This window comes from Macrotis lagotis, chromosome 2 (assembly GCF_037893015.1).
Source record: "Macrotis lagotis isolate mMagLag1 chromosome 2, bilby.v1.9.chrom.fasta, whole genome shotgun sequence".
In the NCBI taxonomy this organism is placed as follows: Eukaryota; Metazoa; Chordata; class Mammalia; order Peramelemorphia; family Peramelidae; genus Macrotis; species Macrotis lagotis.
The window spans coordinates 828,330-854,747 of NC_133659.1; the positions used below are offsets into that span (position 1 = coordinate 828,330).

At 47.8% G+C, this 26,418-nt stretch overlaps 1 protein-coding gene across 10 annotated transcripts in view; it reads left to right on the plus strand.

Annotated features, from left to right (window-relative positions):
* The window catches only part of USP33 (ubiquitin specific peptidase 33), a 76,437-nt gene extending 51,507 nt beyond the window's left edge, over positions 1–24,930 (plus strand). For 9 of the 10 annotated variants that reach the window (XM_074221122.1, XM_074221124.1, XM_074221125.1 and 6 more), the window contains 18 exons: positions 1,543–1,612; positions 3,012–3,125; positions 9,574–9,652; positions 10,649–11,066; positions 11,859–11,984; positions 12,628–12,743; positions 14,672–14,844; positions 14,947–15,041; positions 16,034–16,067; positions 16,345–16,390; positions 16,493–16,673; positions 17,344–17,470; positions 19,139–19,308; positions 19,560–19,641; positions 20,486–20,594; positions 21,798–21,900; positions 23,122–23,190; positions 23,800–24,930. In XM_074221122.1, the coding sequence (XP_074077223.1) occupies positions 1,543–1,612; positions 3,012–3,125; positions 9,574–9,652; positions 10,649–11,066; positions 11,859–11,984; positions 12,628–12,743; positions 14,672–14,844; positions 14,947–15,041; positions 16,034–16,067; positions 16,345–16,390; positions 16,493–16,673; positions 17,344–17,470; positions 19,139–19,308; positions 19,560–19,641; positions 20,486–20,594; positions 21,798–21,900; positions 23,122–23,190; positions 23,800–23,957 (2,270 nt within the window). In that variant the 3' untranslated portion in view covers positions 23,958–24,930. The remainder of the gene's footprint in view (positions 1–1,542; positions 1,613–3,011; positions 3,126–9,573; positions 9,653–10,648; positions 11,067–11,858; positions 11,985–12,627; positions 12,744–14,671; positions 14,845–14,946; positions 15,042–16,033; positions 16,068–16,344; positions 16,391–16,492; positions 16,674–17,343; positions 17,471–19,138; positions 19,309–19,559; positions 19,642–20,485; positions 20,595–21,797; positions 21,901–23,121; positions 23,191–23,799) is intronic. The other variant, XM_074221123.1, reaches the window with a different exon arrangement.
* The last annotated feature ends 1,488 nt before the right edge of the window (positions 24,931–26,418 follow it).

Here is a 26,418-nt window from a genome sequence, read left to right on the forward strand (position 1 = left end):
CACTACGAATAGAGCTGCTATGAATATTTTTGTATATATGAGATTTTTACCCTTTTTCATGATCTCTTCAGGATACAGACAGTAGGGTGTTGCTGGATCAAAGGGTATGCATATTTGTTTTGCCCTTTGGGCATAAGGTACCAGAATTTCTTAAGCTGCTTTCTCTGTGTCTTAGAAGTTGGAAACACTATCAGGTTGAGAACAAGCCCTTATCCTTGCCATGTTGGGCTCGGTGTCTTCTCTCAAACTTGTCTAAGTCTTCTTGGCATTCAGTTATAATCTGATGGTGCATCTCTAGTCCACTTTGCTCTACCATTGAGTTTTTTCCTCACATTGCCTGCTCAGTGCTGATCCTTGCAAAAGTCTCTATCTTTTTTTATGCTCCATAGATGTAGGGTCCTCAGTCCTTCCCTGGCAGCTCTTCTTCAGTTGTTCTCTTCTTACCTCTCCAACCTCTTAGGACCTTGTCTCCCCACCTTCCTTCCTTCTTTTCCTTGAGGCATTTTCCTTAAGGTCTGTTGGTTCCTTTTTTCAGAGTCCTGTAGGGTGCTATTCCTCATTCTGTTCTCTCTGCAGTCCAGTGCCTTGTGCTATCAGGACAACTTAGGATACTGATTTGGCTTGCCCAGGCAGTATAGAAGAGAGGGAGACATGGGAAAAAAATGGATGATGCTATTGGATTTGAAGTGGAGAGACAAGGTGCCAAGCCACAAGAAGGAACACTCAGCTCTGAACATGCTGACTTGGACATAGGGGTGGAGAGGCCTTTAGAGCCCCGATGTCCAGCTCAGATAGAAATGGAGATGCAGAATCCCTCCCTCTAGAATGTCATCTTATCCTTGTGTTATTGTATTCGGATTCATTTGGTACTTATTTCCCAATGACATCTTCATCTCATTTGGTCCCCATTCAGGAGGGTTAGGAGTTAGAGCTTGCACAGCTTGTGTCTTGGGAAAAAGATTGAGAGACCAAGGCAGGACAACTTCTGTTGAGGAAGAAGAGAGTGACCCAGCAGAGGAGGTGGAAGGAGCTGCTTCTGGCAGGGCATGTTTAGGGAGGATTGAAAGCACTGCAAAATGCTTTCCAGATATTTTCTCCTCACTGTCCTGGGTGTGGGGGTTGACAGATGAGGGGATGGAGGTAGGCAGAGGTCAATCCATCCAACCTTGGATTTAGTCAGAGGACAGTCACCAGACAGAAGGTGCTGGTTTTGTTGACTGCTGAGTAGGATCAGGGTGGAGATAGCAGGTAGAGACCCTTTGGGAAGGAGGGTAAGCTCAGGGGACTGATGACTGCTGGTTTGTTTGTGGAGAGGATCCAGGAAGAGAATGAGGGAGTGCAAACAACTGGGGTGTGATTGATGGGGATTGGAGAGGGGCCTGCTTGAGGGGGAGCCAGAGTAGCTTTTCCTGGTGAGGGCTTCTCACTGCTTGGATTCTGCTCCTGGCCCCCTGGCTCAAGTCCCAACCTTCAAGTCCTGTCTTGTCCTTGGGAATGTCTTTGCTGCTCTTGGAATCTGTGATGTTTCTTTTTTCTTGACAGGTCTCACGGGATTGAAAAACATTGGCAACACTTGCTATATGAATGCAGCTTTGCAGGCTCTTTCTAACTGGTGAGTGACTCTGACCAGAGCAGCTTCTGGACAGCAGCAGCTGGACTTCTCTCCAGCACAACTGTCTCTCCAGCACCTCATCCAGAATAGTGAGAGGAACCTGCAAGGGGAAAGGAGCCCCCTTTGGCTTGAGGCACTTCAAATTTGAGACAAATGACCCTTGGGGCGAGACCCTTAAATTAGGATGGGGGCTGGAGATTTGGGAGCCTGGGCCATGGGCCCTTAGGAAAGATGAAGATGTCGTATTGTCTGGGGCGGAGGATGCGGTCATGGGGAAGACACAAGAACTGGAAAATTTAATATCTGTGGACTCACTGAATTTTCTCTCCCATCTTGCCCCATTGCTGGCTTTTAGGAATACTGTCTGTCTGTCCTCAGCTGACTGGTAGAGTCAGAGACTCTGAATTCTTGCCAGGTCTTTTCAGGCTTGAGCTATACCTTCTCATGATTTAGAGAATACCCAAGAGGCAACCCCACCCCACCCTCCTTTCTTTCATGGGGTCCTTTGTGATCAAGCAGTTGACCTTTGAGGAGCTTGAGTAGAAAGGATGTCAATGGGCAGAGGGTTCTTTACTTTTGGGGTGTCTTGGATCCTTTCTCTGAATGCCGAACTTTAAATATACAGGATTACAAAGGAAGCCCAGTTAGAGGGCAATACCATCCCCTGAGCTGGAGTGGATCACATGGATCAACTCCTTAAGGAAGCAGGAATGAGTGTATCAGAGATCTCATTACCTTCTTCCCCACACCCACCATTCTTTCAGGCACCTTAGTATATAACCATCCCTCACTCTTGCTGTTCATATACCGAGTCACATTGTTCCTGCCTTCTTGACATCCCTCACTTTTGACCCCTTTTCTGTTCCATGGCCCCCATTCCACATCTACCCAGCTGCTTTGGGCTCCAGGTCAATGTGCTTTCAGCTTGATCTCAGCTGTTCTTTACAAGTATGTCAGTTTTGTGGCATTAGATAACCCTTAGAGCCGGTTTCATTTTTTTTTTTGGTCCCCAGGACATAGTTAATAAATGCTTGCTGCTTGATAGAGGTTATGTAAATCTGTGAGTATCTGCACAGTGCTTGCAGTATCATGGTAGTCTGGAGAATCCTGTGTTAGGAGGCTGCAGTGTCTTTTACATCCTACCATTATTCTCATAGGGACTACTTCATAGGGTTTTCTGATCATCAGTCTGTTCACTTTTGATTAAGTACCTGCTGTGCACCAAGCTCTGTGTTAAGTGCTGGAGATACAGAAAAAAAGGCAGAAGGGGCAACATGCCCTCCTAGATTTGGATACAGAGAAGCCTGTAGTGCTTCCTGCTCAACCATGTGGTGCATGGTAGAATGGGTGAGAAGCTAGGATCTCATTTTTGTTCATCTTTTGTTTTCCTTTAAATTAGCCCACCTTTGACTCAGTTCTTTCTTGATTGTGGAGGACTAGCTCGTACAGACAAGAAACCAGCCATCTGTAAAAGCTATCTCAAGCTGATGACGGAACTCTGGCATAAGAGCAGGTATGTTTTTGGCAGCTGGGTCTCACTGATTAGCTTAAGGGTGGAAGGATGGCCTTTGAGGGAAGTTTTCTATCATTCATGCAATGTCCTTAACCTTGGGAGGTTATATAAAAGAAAACCCACATTCATGGTCACAGTGACCTTTGTTGGGGTAACCCACACATGGTCAATGTGACCATCAGGAAGGATAATCTACAGTCAAAGTCAATGTGACTATATCTCAGAGTAGGAGTAGCTGCACCAAGTTTCATGTTTCCAGTGTTTGATTTCTCTGCTGCTTGAAATCAAGCCTTATCCTAGGAGACATGCATATCCAGGGTTTCTTTGGTTTCCTGTGCCTTTTGAACTTAGGCTCTGGCTGAGTCTCTGTGGGCCTCCGGCCGACACGATTGAGGCTTTAAATGATCATGAGGTGAGGAGGCAGTGAGCTGGGTGACCACAGGAAAGCCAGCTTGCAGCACAAATACCAGTTGCTGACTCTGTGGGACTATGTCATCATTTGACAGGGCCTGGCTCCAGTCCCAGAAAACATCTGTCTACCTGCAGGTCCTTGCCTCTCAGCCCCTTGGTTGGGTCTCACAGAGGACTTGATGATGGATCAGCACTCTTCCAAGACCTGTATGCACATGTACACATGTGCAGTGGTCTACAAATGCTTCTTGGGCAATCACTGTCGTCCATCAGTCTCAACAGACTCTTTTGGGGGTGGCAGTGAGTCACTTATCTCTGGCTCTCTGTTTGCTCATCTGTAAAGTTTGAGCCCCTTGTCCTTTCTCCCTCCAATTCGGTGGTCCTAGAATTCCCTTGAGATATAATAAATGGCATTCTGTATGTAAGCTTTTACTGTGAAAGAGCCGTGGATCCCTCTGTTCCACCCAAGCACGGTTTCTGTCTTGACTCTTATGTGAACTAACTGGGACTTTTTCGCCTGTATGGTTTTTACAGAGGTGGCAGTTAAATTGTTGTCTGTTCAATCACAGAGAAGCCTTTGCTGACATTCTGGGCAGAGTAGAACGCTGAGGGTGTCTTCCTAGGAGGCACCCATGCCCCCAGTCTAGGATTCAGTTGGTGTCAATGGTGGCCAACTGTGTGGTGGTGTGGTCTCTCTGTACCTGGTGTGAGATGCAGATGACCTCTCTCTAGTACTATGCCTGTAGCCTTCTGGCTAGGCGCTTTCTGACTAGCTTGGATGGGGCTGGCAAAGCCTATGTGACCTCAGGGCCTCCTCTGCATCAGTAGAACGTGGTATGCCAGGGACCAGGAGGGAGTTTCCTATGACAGTCTTTTTCCAGGTGTTTGTATTTGTAAATGACATGGTCCTGGTTATCCACAGTCATTCCAAAGAGAGTTAGTCAGTGAGGTCTACAGGGAAACGTGAACATGGAGCACCTCATGATGAACAAGACCATCAGGACGTGAATCAAATTGAAGAAGAGTAGGCTGGGTCCCACTGCAGAGCTGCCTGGAGCTGCTTTCAGGGGGTCGTGGCTACCATGTTCTGTTAATGGCCTATATGGCTGTCAATCAAGGAACAATTGTAAGGGCTCCAATTTCACCTTACCTCAGAGGCAGCAGAATGATGTGGTGAGAGGGATCAGGTCATTATGTACTGTTAACCCTGACTAAGGCTTTGTAGTCTTGGAAAGCTGATGAAGAGAGGGAAAAGGAAGGGAAGGGAAGGAGAGTGAATGAACCTCATTCGACTGATAATTCTCAGATATCTGAGAGATGAAGCATCTTCTGCAGGATTTACAGAAAGCTAGGAACAAGCTTATCCAGGAGGAGAGGGAGCACTGGATTGCAACTTGGACTGGGGAGAGGCTTCTGGAAAGCTGAGGCTTTTAAAGAAGGAGTTCCCAAACTCTTTCAGTCCTCATTATTTTGGCTTTGAATAGACCTCCTCCATGCCCTCAATTCAACGTGAGCACATTTTTCAGAAAGAAAACTTGATTAAGTCCAAAACATTTTCGGCATAAAGTTGTTAAAAGTGTATTATGTGGTTAGAAAAATGAGAGAGGTCCCTGGTTTTGTTGCATGCACCTCACACCTTTTATTCTTAAACCTTTCTTTCATTGGGAGATGGTCCTGCTCCTTCTGGGTAAATAGATCTCAGACTTGAGCCAGGTCTGATGTCCAGACTCTATATGCACTCCCTTAGATCTTCATTTTCTAATGAGCAGGAGGATCAGAGCCTTAGAGGACCTACTTTGTTCTCCTTGTTGTTTTGCCCATTCTTTGTTCATTCCCATTGAATCCATGTGTTTTGTCTGCTCATGGCTTGCTAGGGACAGAAGAGGTGGTTGGGTGCTTGCCCTCTGACAAAGGAGCATTTTTGTTGAGAAAAGAGAATGGAACTGTTCAATACAGTATGATAAATGCTAACTGTAACAATAAGACAAAAAAAGAAATTAAAGGAATCAGAATTGGCAATAAGGAGGCAAAGCTTTCACTCTTTGCAGATGATATGATGGTATACTTAGAGAACCCAAGAAAATCATCTTAAAAACTCCTTGAAACAATTAATAAATTCAGTAAAGTAGTAGGATATAAAATAAACTGACATAAATCATTAGTATTTTTATATATTAACAACGAAGCCCAAGAGCAAGAGATAGAAAGAGAAATTCCATTTAAAGTAACTGTAGACAGTATTAAATACTTGAGCATCTACCTCCCAAGAGAAACCTTGAAACTGTATGAACATAATGATAAAACACCTTTCACCCAAATAAAGTCAGATATAAATAACTGGGGAAAATGTCAGTTGCTTATGGTTAGGTCAAGCTAATAAAAATACAATTTTTATTCAGTGCCATACCAATTAAACTATCAGATAGCTGTTTTATGAGCTTGAAACAATCGTAACAAAATTTATCTGGAGCAACAAAAGAATATCAAGGGAACTGATGAAAAAAAAGTAAAGGAAGTTGACCTAGCTCTAACAGATCTAAAACTATACTATAAAGCAGCAGTCATCAAAACTGCCTGCTACTGGTTAAGAATTAGAGTAGTGGATCAGTGGATTAAGATAGGTTCGAAAGAAACTGTAGTGAATGACTACAGCAATCTACTATTTGACAAATGCAAAGACATCAGCTTCTGGGATAAGAACTTGCTATTTGACAAAATTTGTTGGGAAAACTGGAAAACAGTATGGTAAAAAATAGGCATAGACCCACATCTCACATCCTATATACCAAAATGAGGTCAAAATGGGTACAGGATTTAGACATAAAGGGTGACATCCTAGATAAATTAGTAGACCAAGAAATACTCTTATCAGATTTATGGAAAGGGGGATAAATTTATGACCAGATAAGAATTAGAGCACATTATAAACTGTGAATGATTTTGACTATATTAAATTTAAAAGTTTTTGCACTGAGACAGCTAGGTGGTTTAGTGGATAGAGCACCAGCCCTGGAGTCAGGAGTACCTGGGTTCAAATCTGGCCTCAGACACTTAATAATTACCTAGCCATGTAGCCTTGGGCAAGCCACTTAACCCCATTTTGCCTTGCAAAAACCTATAAAAAAAAGGTTTTGCACTAATCAATGGTGGCAAAATTAGAAGGAAAGCAGAAAGCTGGGAAACAATCTTCAGAACTAGGAGTTCTGATAAAGGTCTCATTTCCAAAATATATAGAGAATTGCATCAAATTTATAAGGTTATAAGTCATTCCCCAGTTGATAACTGGTCAAAGGATATGAATAGTTTTCAAATGAAGAAATTAAAGCTATATGTAATCATATGAAAAAATGCTCCACATCACTTGCCATTGATTAGAGAGATGCAAATTAAAACGAGATATCACCTCACACCTATCAGATTGGCCAAGATGAGAAAAAAGGGAAAATGATCAATGTTGGAGAGGTCATGGGAGGATTGGGACATTGATGTATTGCTGATGGAGTTGTGAATGGATCCAGCTTTTCTGGAAAGCAACATGGAACTATGTCCAAAGAGCAATGAAACTATTCATACCCTTTGACCCTGCAATTCCAATTCTAGATCTATATTCAGAAGAAATCATAAAAAATATTCCTATCAGCACTTTTTGTAGTGGCAAAGAATTGGAAATTGAGGGGATGTCCATCAGTTGGAGAATGGCTAAACAAGTTGTGGTTCATGAATTCCATGGAATATTATTGTTCTATAAGAAACCAAAAAGAAATATGGAATGAGTTACAGGATCTGATGCTGAGTGAAGGGAGTAGAACCAAGAGAACAATGTACACATTAACAACACATTGTGAGCTGATCACCCTTGATGGAAGTAGCTGCTCTCAGCAGATCAGAGAGCTAGGTCAACCATATTAGACTGGACAGTGTTATTCCCACCTAGAGGAAGAAAAACAAAACAAAACAAAAAACCAGCCCTTCAGAATCTGATGAACACTTTATAAAAATTATCTCTTATGTATCTCTTTCCCTTAATCCTAATTCCTCAGACTGAAAATGACTAATCTGTAAACATGTTTATCAAAAATATGTATATACAATGCTAACCTGTTTGCCACTGGGGGAGGGGGGTGGGAAGGGAGGGTGAAGGAAATTTTATAACTTAAAAATATAAGGTGCATTTGGATGAAAAAAATTAAAGAGAATAGAGGGAGATATATTAAATTTCATATCTGTCAGTCCCCTTCCATCTGGTGTTGAAGCCAAAAATAATGTTGGTGTGGTCTTGTTAAAGGGAGAGCATTTGGAATCAGAACGATTGGACTGTGGTCCCCTGCCTGGGGTCATTGGAGTTGATGGAGTTGTGAATGATCCAACCTTTCAGGAGAGCAGTCTGAAACTGTGCCCAAAGAGCTATAGTGTTGTGTGTGCGCTTTGATCCAGCAATACTACTATAGCTCTGCTTTCCAAAGAGATCACAAGAAAATGAAAAGGACCCACATGTACAAAAATATCTATAGTGGTAGCTAAGAATTGCAAACTAAAAGGGAAGCTCATCTACTGGGGAATGGCCGAACAGGAAGTGATATCTGATTGTGATGGAATTCAGCTGTGCTACAAGAAATGATGAGCAGGTGGATTTCAGAAAAGTCTTGGAAGCCTTAAGATGAACTGATGCTGAGTGGAGTGAGCACAACCAATAGAATGTTGTTCACGGTGACAGTAACAGCAACACTCTGTGATGATCAGCCTTGATAGACCTAGCACAAGTCTGTTTCAAAAGACTCACAATGAAAAATGCCATCCATATCCAGAGAATGAACTATGGAGTCTGAATGCAGACTTGAAACCAACTATGTAACTTGTTTTGTTTTTGGTGGGTTGTGATTTGTGTGTGTGGCTTTTCTCTTTTATTCTGTTTCTTCTTTTACAACATGATGAATGAGGAACTAGAGTTAACATGGCTGCACATATATAAACTCTTATCAGATTGCTTGCTGTCTTGGGGAGGGGAAAAGGAAAATTCTTGAACTCAAAACTATGGAAAGATGGATTTTCAAAAATAAAAAAAAATGATGTTATTTTTTAAAATGATTCCTCTGTGATGAAAATAGAGAACTCTTTAGACACTGGTTCTGCAGTGATTTCAGAAGGGAATAGGGCCATGAGTTCTTTCTTCCCTAGGCCTGAGCAGGCAATGCCTGGCCTGACTCCAAGGGACGAAAAGGGGAGAAGCACAAGCTTCTGTTTGCTCTTTTCTGGAGAAGTCTGATTCTGTCTTTGTAAAAGTAAGACTGCTTGAAGAAATCCATTTGTGGGTTTAGTCATGTGTAGAGTTTAGAACAATGCTTGCAGGATTCAGGATGTGACCAAGGGACACTGCCCTGCTCCCCAGCTGTAAATAGTGAGAGGAGTGGTCCTTGGGTTGTGTAATTCAGCCATAGGTCAACATTGGTGGAGAGAGTTGTGGTTCCATTCACAACTTGTTATTCAAAAGCAGTATTTGGTTTTTTTCCCCCAGTAGTCTTAGGAAAAAGAAGGCTCTCTGTCCTTTCTTGCCCTGGGACACAGTTGCTTAGAAAACACAAATTAATATTCTCTGTTGTGTTTGGTTTAGTGCAAGTGTTTGCAATGTGAGCCAGTGGGTCCCAGCACAGAACAGATGTCTTGGTTGTTGGGTGCCCAGTGTGCTTCTGTGTATGGTGGTTTTGTGTCTCTGTCTGGAAAGACCAGAGTTGGGCCTGGGCTGAGGTCCTTTTAAAGACAAGAGAGAAGAGTTGTCACTCCCTCAATGACCTCCAGCTTAATTTAAGAAGAAATTTCCCTCACTTCATCCAAGACCTATCAAAAAGCATTTTTCTTCTTAGGAAGAAAAAGAATATGGGTTGTGATGTTCTTTGTTTTCCACATTGATTCAAGTTGGTATTCAGTGCATCCCTGGGGGATTTGTAAATTTACAAATCATTTTCTCTCAATTTTATGAGTTACTAAGCTGGAATCTGCACACGTGCAGTGATATATACTCATTTTTTTTAACCCTCCCCAGACCTGGATCTGTTGTTCCTACCAACTTGTTTCAAGGAATTAAAACTGTCAACCCAGCATTTCGAGGTTATTCCCAACAGGTAAGTTGATTATCACTGAATTTTATCTGGTGATAAAGTGACTTTGGGCTGATTCAGAGTAGATTGAGTTTCTTTTAGAAACCATTGAAGCATCTTAACAGTGAGACTCTTTGGTTTGTCCTTTGATTTTCAAAGTCTCCAAAGCAATCCTCTTGGTTTCCTGAGGTTTGGATCTAAGGTATTATACAAAGTGGACCTGCATCAGGACCAGCTTGAGGCCACAGGCACTTAGTAGGCTGCTTGATGTTTTCTCAAGTCAGTGAGCTTAGAAGACACGGTCATAGCCCTGTGGCGGGCTCAAGAGACCCTGCAGCAGGTCATGGAGCCAGTTCAAGAGACATTTCTAGGCCTATTAATTTTTCCTCAGCCAGACAAGGTGTCTAGTCCCAAAGTGACCTTTCCTCCCTTTGGACACACGTTTGTTCAGAGATCTTCCAGAGGCTCTGGGGAACATCCACTTTGTCTCCAATGGTATGAATTTCTGGTGGCCTCAGTTGCTCACCATTTATTTGTCAAGCACCTACTCTGAGCCAGATACCATATCAGTTTGGTTGGAGTATGGCCATTCTTCAGGAATCGCTGTCAGAGGTCAACTCCAGGAGTGTGCCATACTCCAGGGCACCAGAGCTGAACTAACCATTGGGAGCCCCTCTTCCCCTCCAGGTCATCGCAGGAAACTGGAGAGGGGCTTTGTGGGAGTCTGAGATTGGCGATTGTGGCCCAACATCAGAGAGATGTTAGAACAGGGCCCAGAGAAGCCGCTGCTGCTGAGGATTTATGCAGAGCTATAAGGTCTGCTCAGTGGGTTCGCCCCAGAGCCCAGGGTGGGGCTGAGGGGGTCTGCTGCTATTGTTAATGTCCTCATTTACAGAAGAAGCAGCTAAGGCAGGGGGCTGCAAGTGACTTGCAGGGAGTGAGTGAGTGGGAAAGCCCAATCCCTGAAACCCCACACTGCATGCTCTCCACCAGGTTGTCCATATTTCCCTTTCTGTTCAGGATGCTCAGGAATTCCTCCGATGTTTAATGGACCTCCTTCATGAAGAGCTCAAGGAGCAGGTCATGGAGATCGAGGACGGGGTGCCTCCCGGGCCAGTCGATGAAAGCTTGGAGGAGGAGAGGAGTCCATCAGAAATGGACTTCCAGTCATGTGAGTCATGTGGAAGCAGTGACAAAGCTGAGAATGAGGTAGGCTCCCGAGGCCTGATGGAGGACCACATGGAGACCACGATGTTGATCCAGGAGGATGACAACAACCCCAGCTCCGGGACAGTGAAAGAAAAAGCTCTCTGTAACAAGGCGAACCCCAAGAGTCCTGAGGACGACTCGGAGAAAGATGTGGACACTCTTTCAGAGATGGCGGACATATTAAACAGCCAGGAAACTGTCAAAGTGCAGATACACAGCCGGCTTTCAGGTGAGCATCACACTGGTTCAGGGACCTGAAGGAATAAAGGGAATGGCATGACAATTTAGCTTCTAGGACCAAGTTGGTGACTGGGACCAGGGAGTGCTCAGAGGGTAGCATGGCTCACTATCAACTTTGACTGTTCTTCCACATTTTAGAGATATACATACAGAGTTACTGCTTTGAGTGAGTTTGGGAAGGGATGGAATGTTGAATGGGGACCAGGGCAAGGTTCTAAGAAATCTGAGGTCAAGCTATGCCTTTGGGAGCCACTGGATCTGGAGGCAGTTATCTTGTGAGCTTTGAGACCCTAGAGGGACACAGGAGAAAGTTCCAGGCCCCATGACCCTTCTTGTGGCAGTGTTGGGTAGGCCCAGGGCTTCAGTGGGGTAGCTAATAGACAAAAGGGGCCAGTGGGTTGCCATGGAGGTCTCTCTCACCTGGGTGTGGTCCTCCATGTTGCCCCTCAGGTGTTCAACTCCCTGGGCCCAGCACAAGCTGGTGAGGGTCCCTGGGTGATTGGCCTGAGAATGCTTCATCTCAAAAAGGGAGTGTTCTCACCTTGGGGAGGATGCTCTGCCTGGCACCTCCCCCATGCCATCCTCTGTCTCAAGGATCAGGACATCTGTGGCCAGTGGCCTAGCCGGGCAGGGTGATCAGGCTGAACTTGAGCACTCAGGGTCTGCTGAGGGGCAGATCTGGGGAGGCTACATAAGGATTTCCTCCTTTCTCTTTGGTCTTCCTTCTCTGGACTCCTTCCTTTCAGTGGATTTGCTTCCAACAGATGTTTTCTGGTTCCAGAGCATGCACCTGATAGTCATTTGAGTGATCATCTCCCATCGAATGAAGGAGGCAATCCACGCTTGTCCACCAGCCCTCCTAAATCGAGCTCCCTGTGGCTGGGAGCGGTGACTGGCCACAAAAGAGGTAATTGTTTCATCTGCCGTGGGGAGATCCCATGAGTGTCCAGCGCCTGGCCAAGGGAGCACTTAGTCATTGCTCGCTTCTGTCCTTTCTCTGGTGGTGTGAAGCTCTTGGGGAGGTGCGTCTTGTTTGCAGGCCTTTTGATTGGCTTTGCTAAGTGTTCCCTGAGGCTGGGAGGCAGAAGGGGCCTCTGTGGCCATCTGGTCTGGCCGCCAGCGCTTGGACAGTTGGCAAAAACTGTGATTGAGAGGTAACTTGGAGAGGTGCCCAGGGTTAGGTTGTTCATTCATGAGGGCCAATGTATGACGTTTCTGGAAAGCCCTCTGCAGAGAGCACCTCCCTGCATCCTCAGAACCACCAATTGTAGGTGGGGGAATTGAAGGAGGGAAAGGCCCTGCACTTTGTACCAAGTGGTGACCCTTGTGACTTACTCGATGGCAGAGCTGAAACTGGAGCCCAGGTCTCTTGAGTCCTTTTGGGGGCTGTTTATAATCTCCCTCATTCAATCAGTCTGGCCCAAATGGATGGCACCTGCCTTGTGCCTGTGGCCTTCATCCAGTATTTCCTGAAAGTGAGGCTCTTGGTTTGAGGAGGATTGTATTCAAGGCACTGACATGGATGCTCCCCACTCCCCTCTGTGCCCCAGCCCTGCCGGCCGCATCTCCCAAAAGGAAGAAACAGCAAAAGAGATACCGGAGTGTCATTTCAGACATTTTCGACGGGACAATTGTGAGCTCTGTGCAGTGTCTGACATGTGATCGGGTGAGTGTTGTGGGCAGTCCGGGCCTGGACCAGCCTTTGTGGGGTGGAGGCAAGAATCTCTAGGGGAAATGCCTGCAGCAGGCAGAGAAGTTTTGAATTTGTTAAGTTTTGTGTCTGAGCCGAGGCAGATGATGCGCCTCCGTGGCAGTTGAACTTTTTTTATTCTTGGGTTCCTGCTGAGGGCTCGATAGATACCATACCTTTTGAGCCTCGTAGCAACCCTGGGAAGGAAGGGCTGTTTTTAATCCTTGTTTTACAGAGAGGAACCTGAGGCTGGATTTCAACTCGGGTCTTCCTGACTTTGGGCCCAGGGCTCTGTGTACTGTCACTCATCTTTAAAATCAAGATACCTGAAGCCCAGAGCCTTAAAGTGAGGAGGAACTGGGGCCTTGGCCATATTGTGCCACCTGGGAAGAGGCTTTGGGCCTCACCTACAGAATGGTCAAGTTTCCCAGCTTTTGGATAGGGAAACTTTTCCCCATCACCAGACCCCAGCAGTTTCCTGGAGGGAACAGTCATGAGCCTGAGGGATGGAGAATTTAAATGGCAGGGCCCAGAAATTGGCCTGAGCCCTAGTAGGTGTCAAGTCCTGGTCTCAGTGTGGGTGCACGTGCATGCACCCGGGGACACAGTAAGTTCATTTTAGAAATAAATGTTGACCTCATGGCTGGAAGAGTTGAAGGAGAGTCTTCAGCACAAGGCCAACTCTTCCCCAGCCCCAGAGGCTGGTCAGGTGAATTCCAAACAAATGCAAATGTTGAAAGACATCTGATCTCTGGATCATGTCAGCTTCTCTCCAAACCAAAGATTCCATTTTTGGGTAACTGAGTCCTCCCTACACTGGGTAAGGGGACGTAGAGGAAGAGGACACTAGGCCAGGGTGATGGAGAGGTCTTCCATAAGAGGGCAGCCGATAAGAAATTTCTTTGTTCCATCTGTATCCAGATAAGTAGCTGTGGAGTTTGAACAAAGTTCAAGGACTATTCCCTTTAATTTAGAAAAAAACAGATATCTTATTGTCTGATCTTGTTGCCTCTTAGACTTCTTGTCTCTTCTTTAAGGATATTTCATCACACCCAATTTGGATCAAGGTACAACATGGAAACAAAGTAAAAGATGACAGATTGCTTTCCGTGGGGTGGGGGTGGGGGAGGGAAGTAAGATTCGGGGAGAAATTGTAAAACTCAAATAATATCTTTAATAAAAATAAATTTCCTTGTTGTAGATCCTTGAGGATTGTTTAGTGTTAGGGAAAGCACCCCAAGAAGTCACAGGGTGCACAGAAGCCTGGTTTTTTAGCTGTGCACATGGTCTCTGCTAAAGAACCCACAGTGCCAAAACAGCAGCGCAGCTGCTCCCCTTAGCAAAAAGGAAAGGACAGAGTGTCAGGAGGAGCCATAGCAAAGAACACCCCACATTCAGGGGGATGCCAGCTCTGCTGGAGGAGCCACCTCTGTGACCAGCCTCGAGAGTCTTCTTGGTGGTCTATGGGGAAGGAAAGGAGGCGTGTTGCTGCTCAGTTTGCAAAGGCCAGTGAGGCTCTGTTGCAGCCTCCTTAGGCTACCTGGATTTGCTCTCCCCTTGCCTGGAGAGGTGAGCTGGTTACTCCTCTGGGATGAGTTGCTCCCTCAGGTCTTGTTGGAACTGAGACTTGCCTGACCCCAAGCCCAGCACAGGCACTGACCCAGGACTATTGACGCATTTTGTGCAGGACCAGCCTTGGGTCTCTACCCGACCTTCAGCGAGCTTGCCCTCAGTTGGGGCAGGGCAGACCAGGTTTGGAGCTGGAGCCCCTCTTCTTGTTGACCGGGGGTTTCTCAGAGACCCAAACTGGACTCCAGCTCCCCTCATCCAGTTAGAACCCTCTAGGAAATGTGCTTCTAACCCAGAAACTGAGTGGGATCCTGTGCCATGTTCTGGCTCTGCAGGTATCAGTGACGCTGGAAACCTTCCAAGACCTGTCCCTGCCCATCCCCGGCAAGGAGGACCTGGCCCGGCTCCACTCCTCTAGCCACCCGACTGCCATGGTCAAGGCTGGCTCGTGTGGAGAGGCCTATGCGCCCCAAGGCTGGATAGCCCTTCTTGTGGAATACTTGAGGAGGTAGGCAGACCCTTTATGGTGCAGACTTGTTGGGGTGCTTGTTGCTTCTCTCTGACCAGCACAACACTCGCTGGCCCTTCTTTTCTGTCAATGACTTTCCAGGTTTGTTGTCTCCTGTGTCCCTAGCTGGTTTTGGGGTCCCGTAGTGACCTTGCAAGATTGTCTTGCTGCCTTTTTCGCCCGAGATGAGCTCAAAGGTAAGATGACATCCTTCCATTTTTAAGAAGGGAAAATCAGTGTGGGGAGTTTTGGCCTGGGGGCAAACAAGGTCTTTCTCTGACCACCCAGACTACCCTGTTGGGAAAGCAGGCTTGTGGAGACCCAGCTCAAAAGGAGGCATTGAAGCCATTCATTGTTTTGCTCGGTCATTTACCGAGTTGGGTCAAAGGAATAACTATGGCAACCTGGAGAGACCTTGACCTGCCTCGGCTCCTTCCCTGGCCGACATGGATTGTTGTCTTGTTGCTTTGGGCTAATGAAGCATAGAGGGGCAGTGCTGAAACTTCAAAATTGAAAAATTCCGATTCCTGATTCTTGTTTCTGTCAGGGCCCTTTTGGGGTGACAACCCCCTACTGCTTTTCTTGGGCTTGCTTTGGCCAGAAGGCACTTTGTCCTGAATTTCTCTGCCTACTCTTTCTGGGGTGCTGACCTTGGGGTCCTCTCAGAGACAGGGGGACCACCTGAAAGTTTAACAGGAGCCATGGGGTCCTTAGATGCTCCCCCAGCTCAGAAGATGGGCTTCCAAGGCTGCTGCAGTGTGGACCTTTTAGTCTGAGGGCTTGAGCTAAAGGGTCAGCTGTCCCCTTCTAGACAAGCCTCTTAGGCAAGCCCTGCATGCAGACCCCCCATCATCACCCCAGTACAACATCCTCAGGGATTCTTCCTGCCCCCTCACTCTCTCCTTCCCTCAACCCTAGACTGGGGGGGGGGGTCCGTTCTCTGTCATTGACTTGTTGTCTAGAAGGGCTACCTCCTCTTTTCTCTTCCCCTCACAGTAGGGGTCCTGACCGCCTGTTCCTCTTTTCCCCTGGGTGTCCCAGGTGGAGTGGACATTGGCCCTTTGTACCCCAGACAGGCTTTGTCCATCAAGGGGCTGTGTAGATGTTTAGGTAACTTACATTTATTCTGTTCTCAGAGGGGGCAGCTTTGCTTCTGCAGTAATGATGTTGAGCCATTTTCTGTCCACAGGTGACAATATGTACAGTTGTGAGAGATGCAAAAAGTGAGTGGAGGGAGATGGTTTTCTGAGCTTTAGAGACAGGCGGGCAGGTGCCAAGGTGTTCTAGGGTGAGGGGGTGAACTGGGCGGGGGGGCAAGGCAGTGAGAGGAGCTTGACACCTGTTTGCCTGGTGGGGCCCTCAGTGGTGTGAGCTCACTGGCAGAGGGAGGACCCAGGGGACCCCATGTCTAGCAGAGAGAGAGAGAGAGAAAGAGGGAGGGCAGGATGCTAGGGGCTCCCCTCTGGGCCTCTCCTAAGCTCATTCCCCTTTTCTGCTCAGGTTGAGGAATGGAGTGAAGTTCTGTAAGGTCCAGAAGTTTCCTGAGGTGGGTGCCTTGGTTTCTCCACAGGAAGCCTCTTCAGGGGCCTAGGGGTAGGGGCAGGGACTGAGGCAGGCAGCTAGCAGGTTTGGTCTTTCTCTCTGGCAGATTTTGTGCATCCACCTGAAGCGGTTCAGGCACGAGCTCATGTTTTCCACCAAAATCAGCACCCACGTGTCCTTCCCTCTCGAGGGTCTGGATCTTCAGCCTTTCCTTGCCAAGGACAGCCCTGCCCAGATTGTGACCTATGACCTGCTGTCCGTCATCTGTCATCACGGCACCGCGAGCAGTGAGTGCATTGGCTTGGGCGCTGTCTTCAGGGTTTCTAGGGAGGGCATGATGGGCATGGATGTGAATCTGCTCCTCCAAAGGACCCTCACAGCCTGGCTCTGCTCCCTGGTGATTGAAGCTGCCACTTTGGCGGGGGTGGGGGTCCTACTTTCAAAAGGGCTAGAAGGACATGAAAGAAATCACCAGTCTCCTATTGAAGTTTGGCTTGTTTTGGGGTAAAGGGAACTGTTTTCCTCTGACAAGCTCCAGGATCTTGAGACAAACGACCTCTTGGGGTGTGTTGAACATTGGTTTCCTGTTTGCTCATAGAGAGGGCAGGGGGCCTGACTCCTAACTCCTGCCTCCGTGGCCACATCCTCCTGGGCCTGCCCTAGCCACAGGAGACCATTCCTAGGCACTCAGCCCTGCAGTCAGTGGGGGAGAGGACTGATGCAGGAGCTTGGCTCCACTCCCTTCAAGAGAATCAACTTCTTCATGTGAAGCCTAACAGGGAAGGGGGGTGCGTTGGGCGCCCGACCCCTTATGAGGGAGGCCATCTGAACTTGATGCTGCTGGGGCTTGAGTGATGCCCAATGAGGGCTGCCTACAGACACATGACAAAGCTGGGTCACACGCAGGCATTCCCTACTTGCTGTCACACTTAGCTGCTTCTCCCCCAATCCTTTTAGGCGGACATTACATCGCCTACTGCCGCAACAATCTCAATAACCTGTGGTATGAGTTTGATGATCAGAGTGTGACCGAAGTCTCAGAAGCAACGGTACAGAACGCAGAAGCCTACGTGCTTTTCTACAGGTAAGAAAACAGTGCCCTCAGGAGGGGTCCACAAGCTCTTTGCAGTGGCCAGTAGTGAGTGGTCAGGATATTTGCCATCATGGGATGCAGATGGAGCCGGGTGAGGAAAGAGCTCTCTGCTAGATGTTTGGCAGTGACACCATAGGTCCTAGCAGTCGGTCACACAGTCTTCAGGCAACAACCAACCTTGTTTGTGCTGGGCATCATGACAACTGCTAGAAATACAGACAGAAGTGGGCCTGCCCTAGAGGCGCTGCTCCAGTGGGGTTCACAGAGGGAAACAGGTCAGGAGATGGCACTGACTGGTTGGAGCCTGGCCGGCGGCTCTCCCGTGTCCTCACGGACATCTCTAGGGTGTCCATCTCGCCCTCCTCACACTGATGAGCCAGAATGTGTTCTGACTCCCCCAAAGGTCAGTCAAGGGGGGCCATAGCTTCAGGGAGACCACCACACCAGAGCCTGCAGCCCATATAGATAGAGGATAGAGGGTAAGGAAGGAAGGAAAGAAAACTGGTTGAGAATGAAGAAGGGCCTTGAATGCTTACTAAGCTCCTGCTGTATATTGGGCCTGAGCTGAGCCATAGGAGGGAGGGGCTGGCATGACCTCCACTTTATGGAGGAGGAAAATGAGATAGACGGTGGACAAGTGACCTGTTGCTAGAGTCAATGGCTGAGATTTGAACTCAAGACTTCCTGATTCTAAACCCCATCAGACCATTACTTGAACTTGGTACTGGTGGACCATGGATCTCACATTCTGGCCTTGGGCTTTTAATGCAGAGGGTCACTGGAGGGGCTGTTGGGGCCTGTTCCATGCACGGGGTGGGGAGATGGACCAATAGCAGTGTGGCCTCTCTGTGTATACACATGTAAGGGAGTGTGCTGGTGTATGTACACACATGCCAAGGGTGTATACACACACATAGGGTATGTGTGTGTGCACATACGTGTGTAGATGGCCTGCAGTGCTAACAGTTGGGCCTATAGATTGTGTGTGTGTGTGTGTGTGTGTGTGTGTATGTGTGTGTATACACACGTGATAATGCACTGTAGACTGGTGTGCCTGTGAATTGTGTGTGCATACATATGTAGGTGGCTGGCTCGCATGTAAACATAAAAGTGGCCCTGTGAATCATGTGTGTGTGTCTAGCTATGTGCATGCCTGTAGATTGTACATAATTTTAAAGTGTATGCACACCCCCACGTGGAGAGACAAGTGTGCCTGTGGATAGACTGTGCAGCATGAGCAAGTGTGTCCATGGATTTGTGTACATTTGTACAGATGTGTGCAACCACGTCTAGACAAGTGTGTACACATGCACACCCACCTGTGACCCTTCTTCTAAGGATTGGCCTTGGTTGTAGTCTTGGGAGATCAGGAGGGAAACCAAAAGAAGTTAGAACAACCTGTGAGGCTGGTGTTCTGTTGTTTTACAGATGAGGGAACTGAGGCAGGAAACAGTTTAGTGACTTGCCTGGGTCCTTGCAGCTAGCACAGGCCTGAACTCAGGACTTCCTGGCTGCAGCCCTGCCCCCCCCCCCAGGCCCACACCTGTCCTGTGGCCCACAATAAAGCCTGTGCCTGGGCTTGTGGTGGGGCATTTTGGAGAGGAGACCAAGATTCAGTGTGTCTGGGTCCTACATTCAGGAAGCGCATGTCTTTGGTAGGAAGAGCAGTGAGGATGTGCAGAAGGAGAGGCGGCGGGTATCCAACTTGCTGAACATGATGGAGCCAAGCCTTTTGCAGTTCTACGTCTCACGCCAGTGGCTGAATAGGTTCAAGACCTTCGCGGAGCCTGGCCCTATCTCCAATCATGACTTCCTCTGTGTTCATGGAGGTCAGCATTTGGGGGTGGGGGCTGCAGACCACCATGGCCTCTGGCAAGCCTTGCCTGGGGCAATGGACCCACACTAGGGGCCAGGGAGCCTTCTAGTGCTTCAAGGCCCTCACCTTCCAAACTGAGCTCTCCTCCTCCTTTCCTGGGGACTTCCAGGACAGCCCTCTCAGATCTGTGGGGTTTAAGGAAGGATGTGTTCACATTTTAAGGTGTTTTGATGACCCTAGACTCTTCTCTCCCCTTGCCCTTAGGTGTCCCCCCACACAAAGCTGGCTACATTGAAGACCTAGTGGTGATGCTTCCTCAGAACATTTGGGATAATTTATACAGCAGGTATTTCCCTCTCATTAGAGTCTGAAACACAGTTCCCACCTGCAGCTCAGGCAGCATCTGCTCCAGTCATGGCCTGGACACTCAGTTGACTGCAGACCACTCTTCCTGAGCTCTCCCCCATCCTGAAGGAAAACAGATGAGAAGAGGTGGAGAGATGAGTGGAGACTGACCACAGATAGACTAGGGTTGGAAGTGGGGGGAACCAGGGGGAAGGGGCCGAAAGAGAAGGGGATGGAGGAAAAGAGGGATGGGGAGAAGGTGGGAAGAAGTAAGGGGGAGAGGACTGAGTAAGGAGAAGGGGAGAGGAAGAGGGAGGGGAGAAGCCGGTAAGCACAGTTAGCTTCTTTTCTCCCCGCTCCCTCTGTCAGGCCCAGCCTCAGCAGATCAGTAAAAGATTCAGGGGACATCCAAGGTCCTGGTCCCCTGGTCCCCTTATAATGAAATAGGAAAACTTGGACGTTTTACTTGTCTATTCCATAGTGAAATTAGGTTTTCTGTTTTTAGGAATTTTTGTCAAACTCATTTTGCACAATTAGGCCATTCTGTCTAAGATGCAACCTCTGGCCAGTCTAGCCCACTGGGCCCAGAGGTGGGATGCACTTGAGCCTGGACTTTTTCATCTCTGTGATCCCTAAAGTGATATGTGGAAATTTTCATCCCCAGACCCATGGGATGCCCCTGCCCCTCCCTGGGGCTTTTTGGGGCCAAAGGTCACCCATTAGTTCCGATGTCAAGGGGGTCAATGAAAGTTGAGGTGTCCAAATTAAGGTGTCCTCATGGAGAAGCTCAAGGCAGGGTGGGGAGCATGCAATAGGTGTTGATGGTGCCATCCATTGTGATTCAGGTATGGGGGAGGACCAGCCGTCAACCACCTGTACGTTTGCCATACCTGCCAGATAGAAGCGGAGAAAGTAGAAAAAAGAAGGAAAATGGAACTGGAAATGTTTATTCGGGTAAAAAGTTTCTCCTCCTTTTCCACCCAGATTTTTCCTAGGCCAGTTCTAAAGTTTGTGATTGGTGCCTTGAAGGCTAAAACTGGAAATGAGGACAGAAGAGCCAGGTCTCAAGGAGTCTTTGAAATGACTGGGTAAAAAGGAACAAGGGCACTGGCACTGGTTGGTTCCCTCCCTGTGTCTGGTCCAACTCCTAGAGAGCTATTCTGAGTCTGTCACAACTGGCACCCACATGGTCTGTCCCCCATGTGGTTTGTCCCCAGTCCACATTCTTTGGCCAGATTTTGATCCAGGGAGCCTCTTGACCAAAAATCAAGGCTGTTGCCGCTTCCTCCCCACGATCCATGGCCAGAAAGGACTTTGATGATGCACTTGCTCCTCAGTGAGGGTTTCCAGAGAAGAGTGACCTTGTTCTGGGCCCCTGCTTGCCCAGAAGGGGCTGAATTGGGGGCCATGGGGCTGCCCAGGGTACCTTGCTGCTGTCATGCAGCAGACCTTCTCTGACTGGGGCACAACTATTGGCGGGATAGACGTGGGTCCTTTGGCTCGACCATCTCGTTGTAAAACTGCAACGGGCAGCACCATGACCATCTGTGGGGGATGCAGCATCCCAGTCTCTTGGAGCTCCCCAAAGCCCATCCGGTGCTGAGGACACCAAATGTCATCTGGCTTTTGGAGGAGAACTTCTGGGAATACTTCATTTCAGTATTAAATGAACTGCTGAGGAGATTCCAATCTGGGCTGGCCTGGTCTTATCATGGACAAAGTGGAGTTCAGAGATCAGAAGAGACTTGTCATAATTAGGGGAATCTTCATCGACTGAGTTGGGGGAGGGGAGACTGGAGGCAGGCAGACCCTTCAGCAGCAACTGCCATAGTCTGGGCATGGGGAGAGGAAGAAGGGGGCTAATGATATGATATTTGGTGATGGATAGGAGGTAGGGGTGTGAATTTGGGTGGGGATAGATACCCTCAACAAGAAGGGGAATCAGAAGGATTTGGGGGGGGGAGGGGGGAAGACAGCAGCAGCTGACAGTACGGGCCTGGAGTTGGGGCTTGTCAGCAGAGGGTTGATGTTGGAATGGCTAAGAGCAGAGGAGATGAGGAAGATCCCTTCCAGGGAAATGCCAGGGCAGGGGGGAGAGGCTGGGGGGGTCGGGCGGGGCAGGGCAGCCTCTGGAGCCTCTGCACTTCTCTTTCCCAGCTGAACCGGGCCTTCCAAGAAGAGGAGTCACCAGCTGCGTTTTTTTGCATCAGCATGCAGTGGTTCAGAGAGTGGGAAGGGTTTGTGAAGGGAAAAGATGGAGGTGAGTCACGGGGGTCCCCGGTTTAGAGCCTCGTTATCCAGAAGTCTGGAGATGCTTCATCCAACGGGGGCCTCTCAGCCCCCATAGCATCTCCAGGGTCCGTAAGATAGCTAAGGAAAACCCCCACCCCAAAGGTCCGGGTTTGTCAGCCCTGGAGAGGATCTCTGGGCAGCCCAAGCCATGGAGGCTTTGTTCCTGTGATCTTGCCCCAGTGACTGCTGCCCGAGCAGCAGTTGGACACTGCTGTCACCTTTACCCATGGGAGTTTGATTGGAGGTGTCAGGGTGGGGGCTCCCTGTTAGACCCAGGGAAGGAACAGCTGCTCATTGATGGGGGGGCATCATGATTGTACTGAGTGTGATCATGCCAGTGGAAGGGCTGCTGAAGAGGGATTCCAGAATGGGTGTGTGTGGGCAGCTCAGAAAGAAACCCTGAGGAAAGGGCAGGTAAACCTACTGCCCCTCTCTGTGCTGATAGCCTTGGAAGGCTGTCCATCCCCATCCCTCCAGAAAAGGCCCCATGGTCCAACAGCCTCTCTGACCAGGCAGGGGTTAAGCTCTCCCAGTCTCCCAGGTCCCCTGCACATTCTTCTCTGCCCATCCAGTATCCTTACTTGTCTGGCAAGCTGGCTTTAGGGATTGCTGGAAAGACCCCAAAGGACAGGAGGATGGCTATCTTTGGCCCTCTGCTTCCCTCTGCAATAATGACCTCGGGCCGGGGGCGGGGTAGCTCTCCATCCCCTACATGTCCCCCCTCTCCCCAGCAATTCTTCCATGCCCTTAGATGGTCTCATGTTAAGCTTTCATAGCCCCATTTCAAACAGTGGAACAGGAGTCAGATGAAAGACCCAGGAATCTTTGGCGTCGAAGGGTATAGTGCACATCTTAGCTCTGGGCCCCCAGCCCTGGGTCCACTATCTGTGTATCTATTAATGAGGGTAGGGTTGGGTCTTCCTTACACCAGCTTTGTCCCTAGGGACATGATAGTAGAATACAGAACTGTGTCCCACTGACCTCACAGATCTGACGAGAGGACCACTTCAGTGCATGCCCCTGACCACTCTTTGTAGGCTGTCAGTCCCCACCTGTTGGTACCCCTTCTAGCAGTGCAGTGCAAGCCAGGGTGGTCTAAAGTGAGACCACTGTGACTTTAGCTCTTTTAGTAGATGCCTGTGTTCCTTTTGAAAATCACAGCTGACCTTTGCCTCCTCTGCCGCCCTAGATCCCCCCGGTCCCATTGATAACACTAAGATTGCCATCAATAAGGGCGGAAGCATCCTCCTCAAACAAGGTAAGCCTAGCACGCCACATGTCCATGCATGGTTGTTGTCAGTATCATTTCTTGGAGATTTATGACATTTCAATAAGGAGAATGACTGCACGTGAAGGGGTGGATCTCTGCCTCCTACCAGGCAACCAGGCAGAGAGGCTCTGCCTTGTGGGATGGGTGGACAGACAGATGGACAGATGAATGGGTGAGTGAAAGGTTGGATAAATGAATGGATGGATATAGTTGGACAGAGAGATGACAGATGGACAGATGAGAGATAGACACTGTCTTCAAGAATTTCTCTAGTCTTTAAGGTAGACTGAGAAGTAATAGATGGTAAACTCTCTACAAAGTGTTTCATCTTCACTCTGTGCGGGGCTGACCTGCTTTTGGACAAAGGACTAGGGTTAGACTTTGCAGGTAGAAAGTGTTGGACGAGGAGGGGAGATCGCAGGTTTCTTTGCCCTCTGACATTTTTCTTATATAGAATAGCTGAGGTGTGGGGGAGCCCTGGTGTGGAGGCCCACTAAGTGGGTTTCCAAGTTAGCTCCAGTGCCTAGGATCCAGGGCTGGCCGAGATGACCAGACACCATACCTGGGGGGTGTGTGTGTGTGTGTGCTTCTCCCCAGGGGCAGATTCAGGGCAGATTTCTGAAGAAACATGGAATTTCCTTCAGTCTATCTATGGTGGAGGGCCAGAGGTTATTTTGCGACCCCCTGTCGCCCCTGTCGACCCTGACGTGCTGCAAACAGAGGAGAAGATTGAAGTTGAGACTCGGGCCCTGTGACCACAAGGACATGCATCACGATGTCCATGGGAAATAATTTCCACTTGCACAAAGAAAAAACCATTCCTGAGAGCATGTTTATTTTCTTGCTTTTTTACCCTTTCCCCCTTCCTTCCTCCTCACTGGGCATTACAGATGTGGATGAACATGTCGCACCTTGGAATCGACTGTAGGTGATCGTTTAATGCTGAATAATTTACTGTGAAATCTTTCAGATGCCACGTTTTGAAAGGGATGAGCTCTGTGTCTGGAGATTGTTCAATCAGTGGACAGTAGGTCATTGATCTTTTTTACGACATGTAAACCAAGAGTATCCTTTGTAGATGTGTACAATAAAATGGCTTTTCAAAATAGCTGTCAAACCCTTATGCCGTGATTCTGACCCCCATGCAGCGCTCCGCCGAGGACGGGGCCTCCTCAAGTGGATCTGAAGCGGAACCTGCCGGATTTGTGTGAATTTTCTAGAACTCAGGAAGAGTGCCCCTCCCCCTCACATTGGTGCTGCAGTCTGCGGCGGCCCATGAGAACCTCAACCACACTTTGTCCTTTCGATGTAGAGTTGGCAGATGTAACTTATTGCTCCTATGTTGTCAATGTTAAGATGTCGATCATTGCAAGCCCAGGTCCCGTTTCGTTCGTGTCGTGGCTGTTAAACTCGCAAGTTTTAGGGTCCTTTTCTTTTGAGAGCATGCGATACGTCATATGCATCGATAACCCTGACCACACTGAAGAGCGCTGGGAGAAGTTGTTTATTCAGTGCATCAACATACCTTCTGAATAATGTCCTGCACTACTATCCACGGCATGATTATGTGATATCCAAAGCTGGGGCGATGGCGAGACAACCGCGGTGGGTGGTTCCTGGGAACTGTTGGATAGCACAGGGCAGGATTGTTGGGGGAGGGACCATTTGTTGCTGCTACAGCTCATGCAATGTTCTGAACCAGCTCAATAAAGTGATTTTTAAAAACTGTCTTCGGAAGGTTTGTGAAAAAAACAAAAGGAGAATGTTCCTGATTGGGTTCCTGCTTGACACTAGACCTTAGGTCTGAGAAGAGGAAGTGGATTTCCCACTTGAGGCTTGTGGTGATTCAGAGTTCAAACAGGTGGTGGTGGTGATAGAAGGTGAGCACGGCATGGACCCCAAAGGGAGAGGTCTTTCTGCCCCCTATGGGAAGACCCCTGTTTGTTTACAGAGGTGGTCAGTGGCTGCTTGGGGGATTCAAGTCTTCAGAAATTTCAAGACTGCTCTCCAAATGAAATAATCCCCACTTCCATTAACTCATCTTCACAGGGAATGGGCATTAAGGCTCCAGTAGCACCCTAAGTAATGGGTTTCCCTAAAGAGCACAGCATTGAAGAACCCCAACTCCCCATTCCTGGAAGTTGGAAGGCACGTTTGTGAAGGGTCTCCCAGGTGCTGGGGATGTGACAAGACCTTGATAATGTTTTGGAACGTTAACCCAAGAAACTCAATCCTTTCCTAGATCAGATCTGCCCATTTTGATGAAGACCGTTCTTTGATGGATATGACATTTGTCCTTACTGGGTATCACTTTGATAAATCCATCAAATTGTACATTGTTGACTCCCAGTAAATGAAGGAAGGGTGCACCCTAGGCCTTTTTTTCAGGTCATTGATAGAAATATTGCCCAAGTGTGTCCACACAAACCCTGCTGCCATGCTTCCCACATTGTCTTGGAGCTATCCATGCCTGCTGATTACTACCATTTGACCTTCAGAAACCATCTCAGAGATGCCACATTCTTCAGCTTTTTCACAGGGCAAGAATGAAATGGTTTTTTAAAAATGTTTTTTTTCAACTACTTGCAACAATAATTTTTACCAGTCACTTTTTTTTGCAAAGTTTTACAGTTTTTCTCCCTCCCCTTCCCTCTCCCCTGACAGAAAGCCATTTGATACAGGCTTTACATGCTAAACATAGATCGATATTGAACATGTTGTGAGAAGGAAAACAACAAAAAACAAAAAAAGAATACATAAGACAACTTTTAAAAATTGGAGATAATAAGCTTCAGTCTTGATTTAAACTCCACAGTTCCCCCTCTGGATATGGATGATATTTTCCATCACAAGTCTTTTAAGATTGTCTTTGATTATTGAACTGCTGCAATGAACAAGTCTGACATAGTTGATCATCTCCCCACTGTTCTGGTTCTGCTCACTTCACTCAGCATCAGTTCATGCAAGTCTTTCCAGGGTTTTCTAAAATTTCATCTCTCATGATTTCTTATAGAACAGTAGTGCTCCATAACATAACATTATTCCAGTTTGGGCATCCCCTCAATTTCCAATTCTCTGCCACTACAAAGAGAGCTGCTATGATTGTTTTATAAATGTGGAATTTTTACCCTTTTTCATGAGCTCTTCAGAATACAGACCCCGTAGTGGTATTGCTAGATCAACATCCAGAATGGCTGGGTCAGTTCACAATTCCAC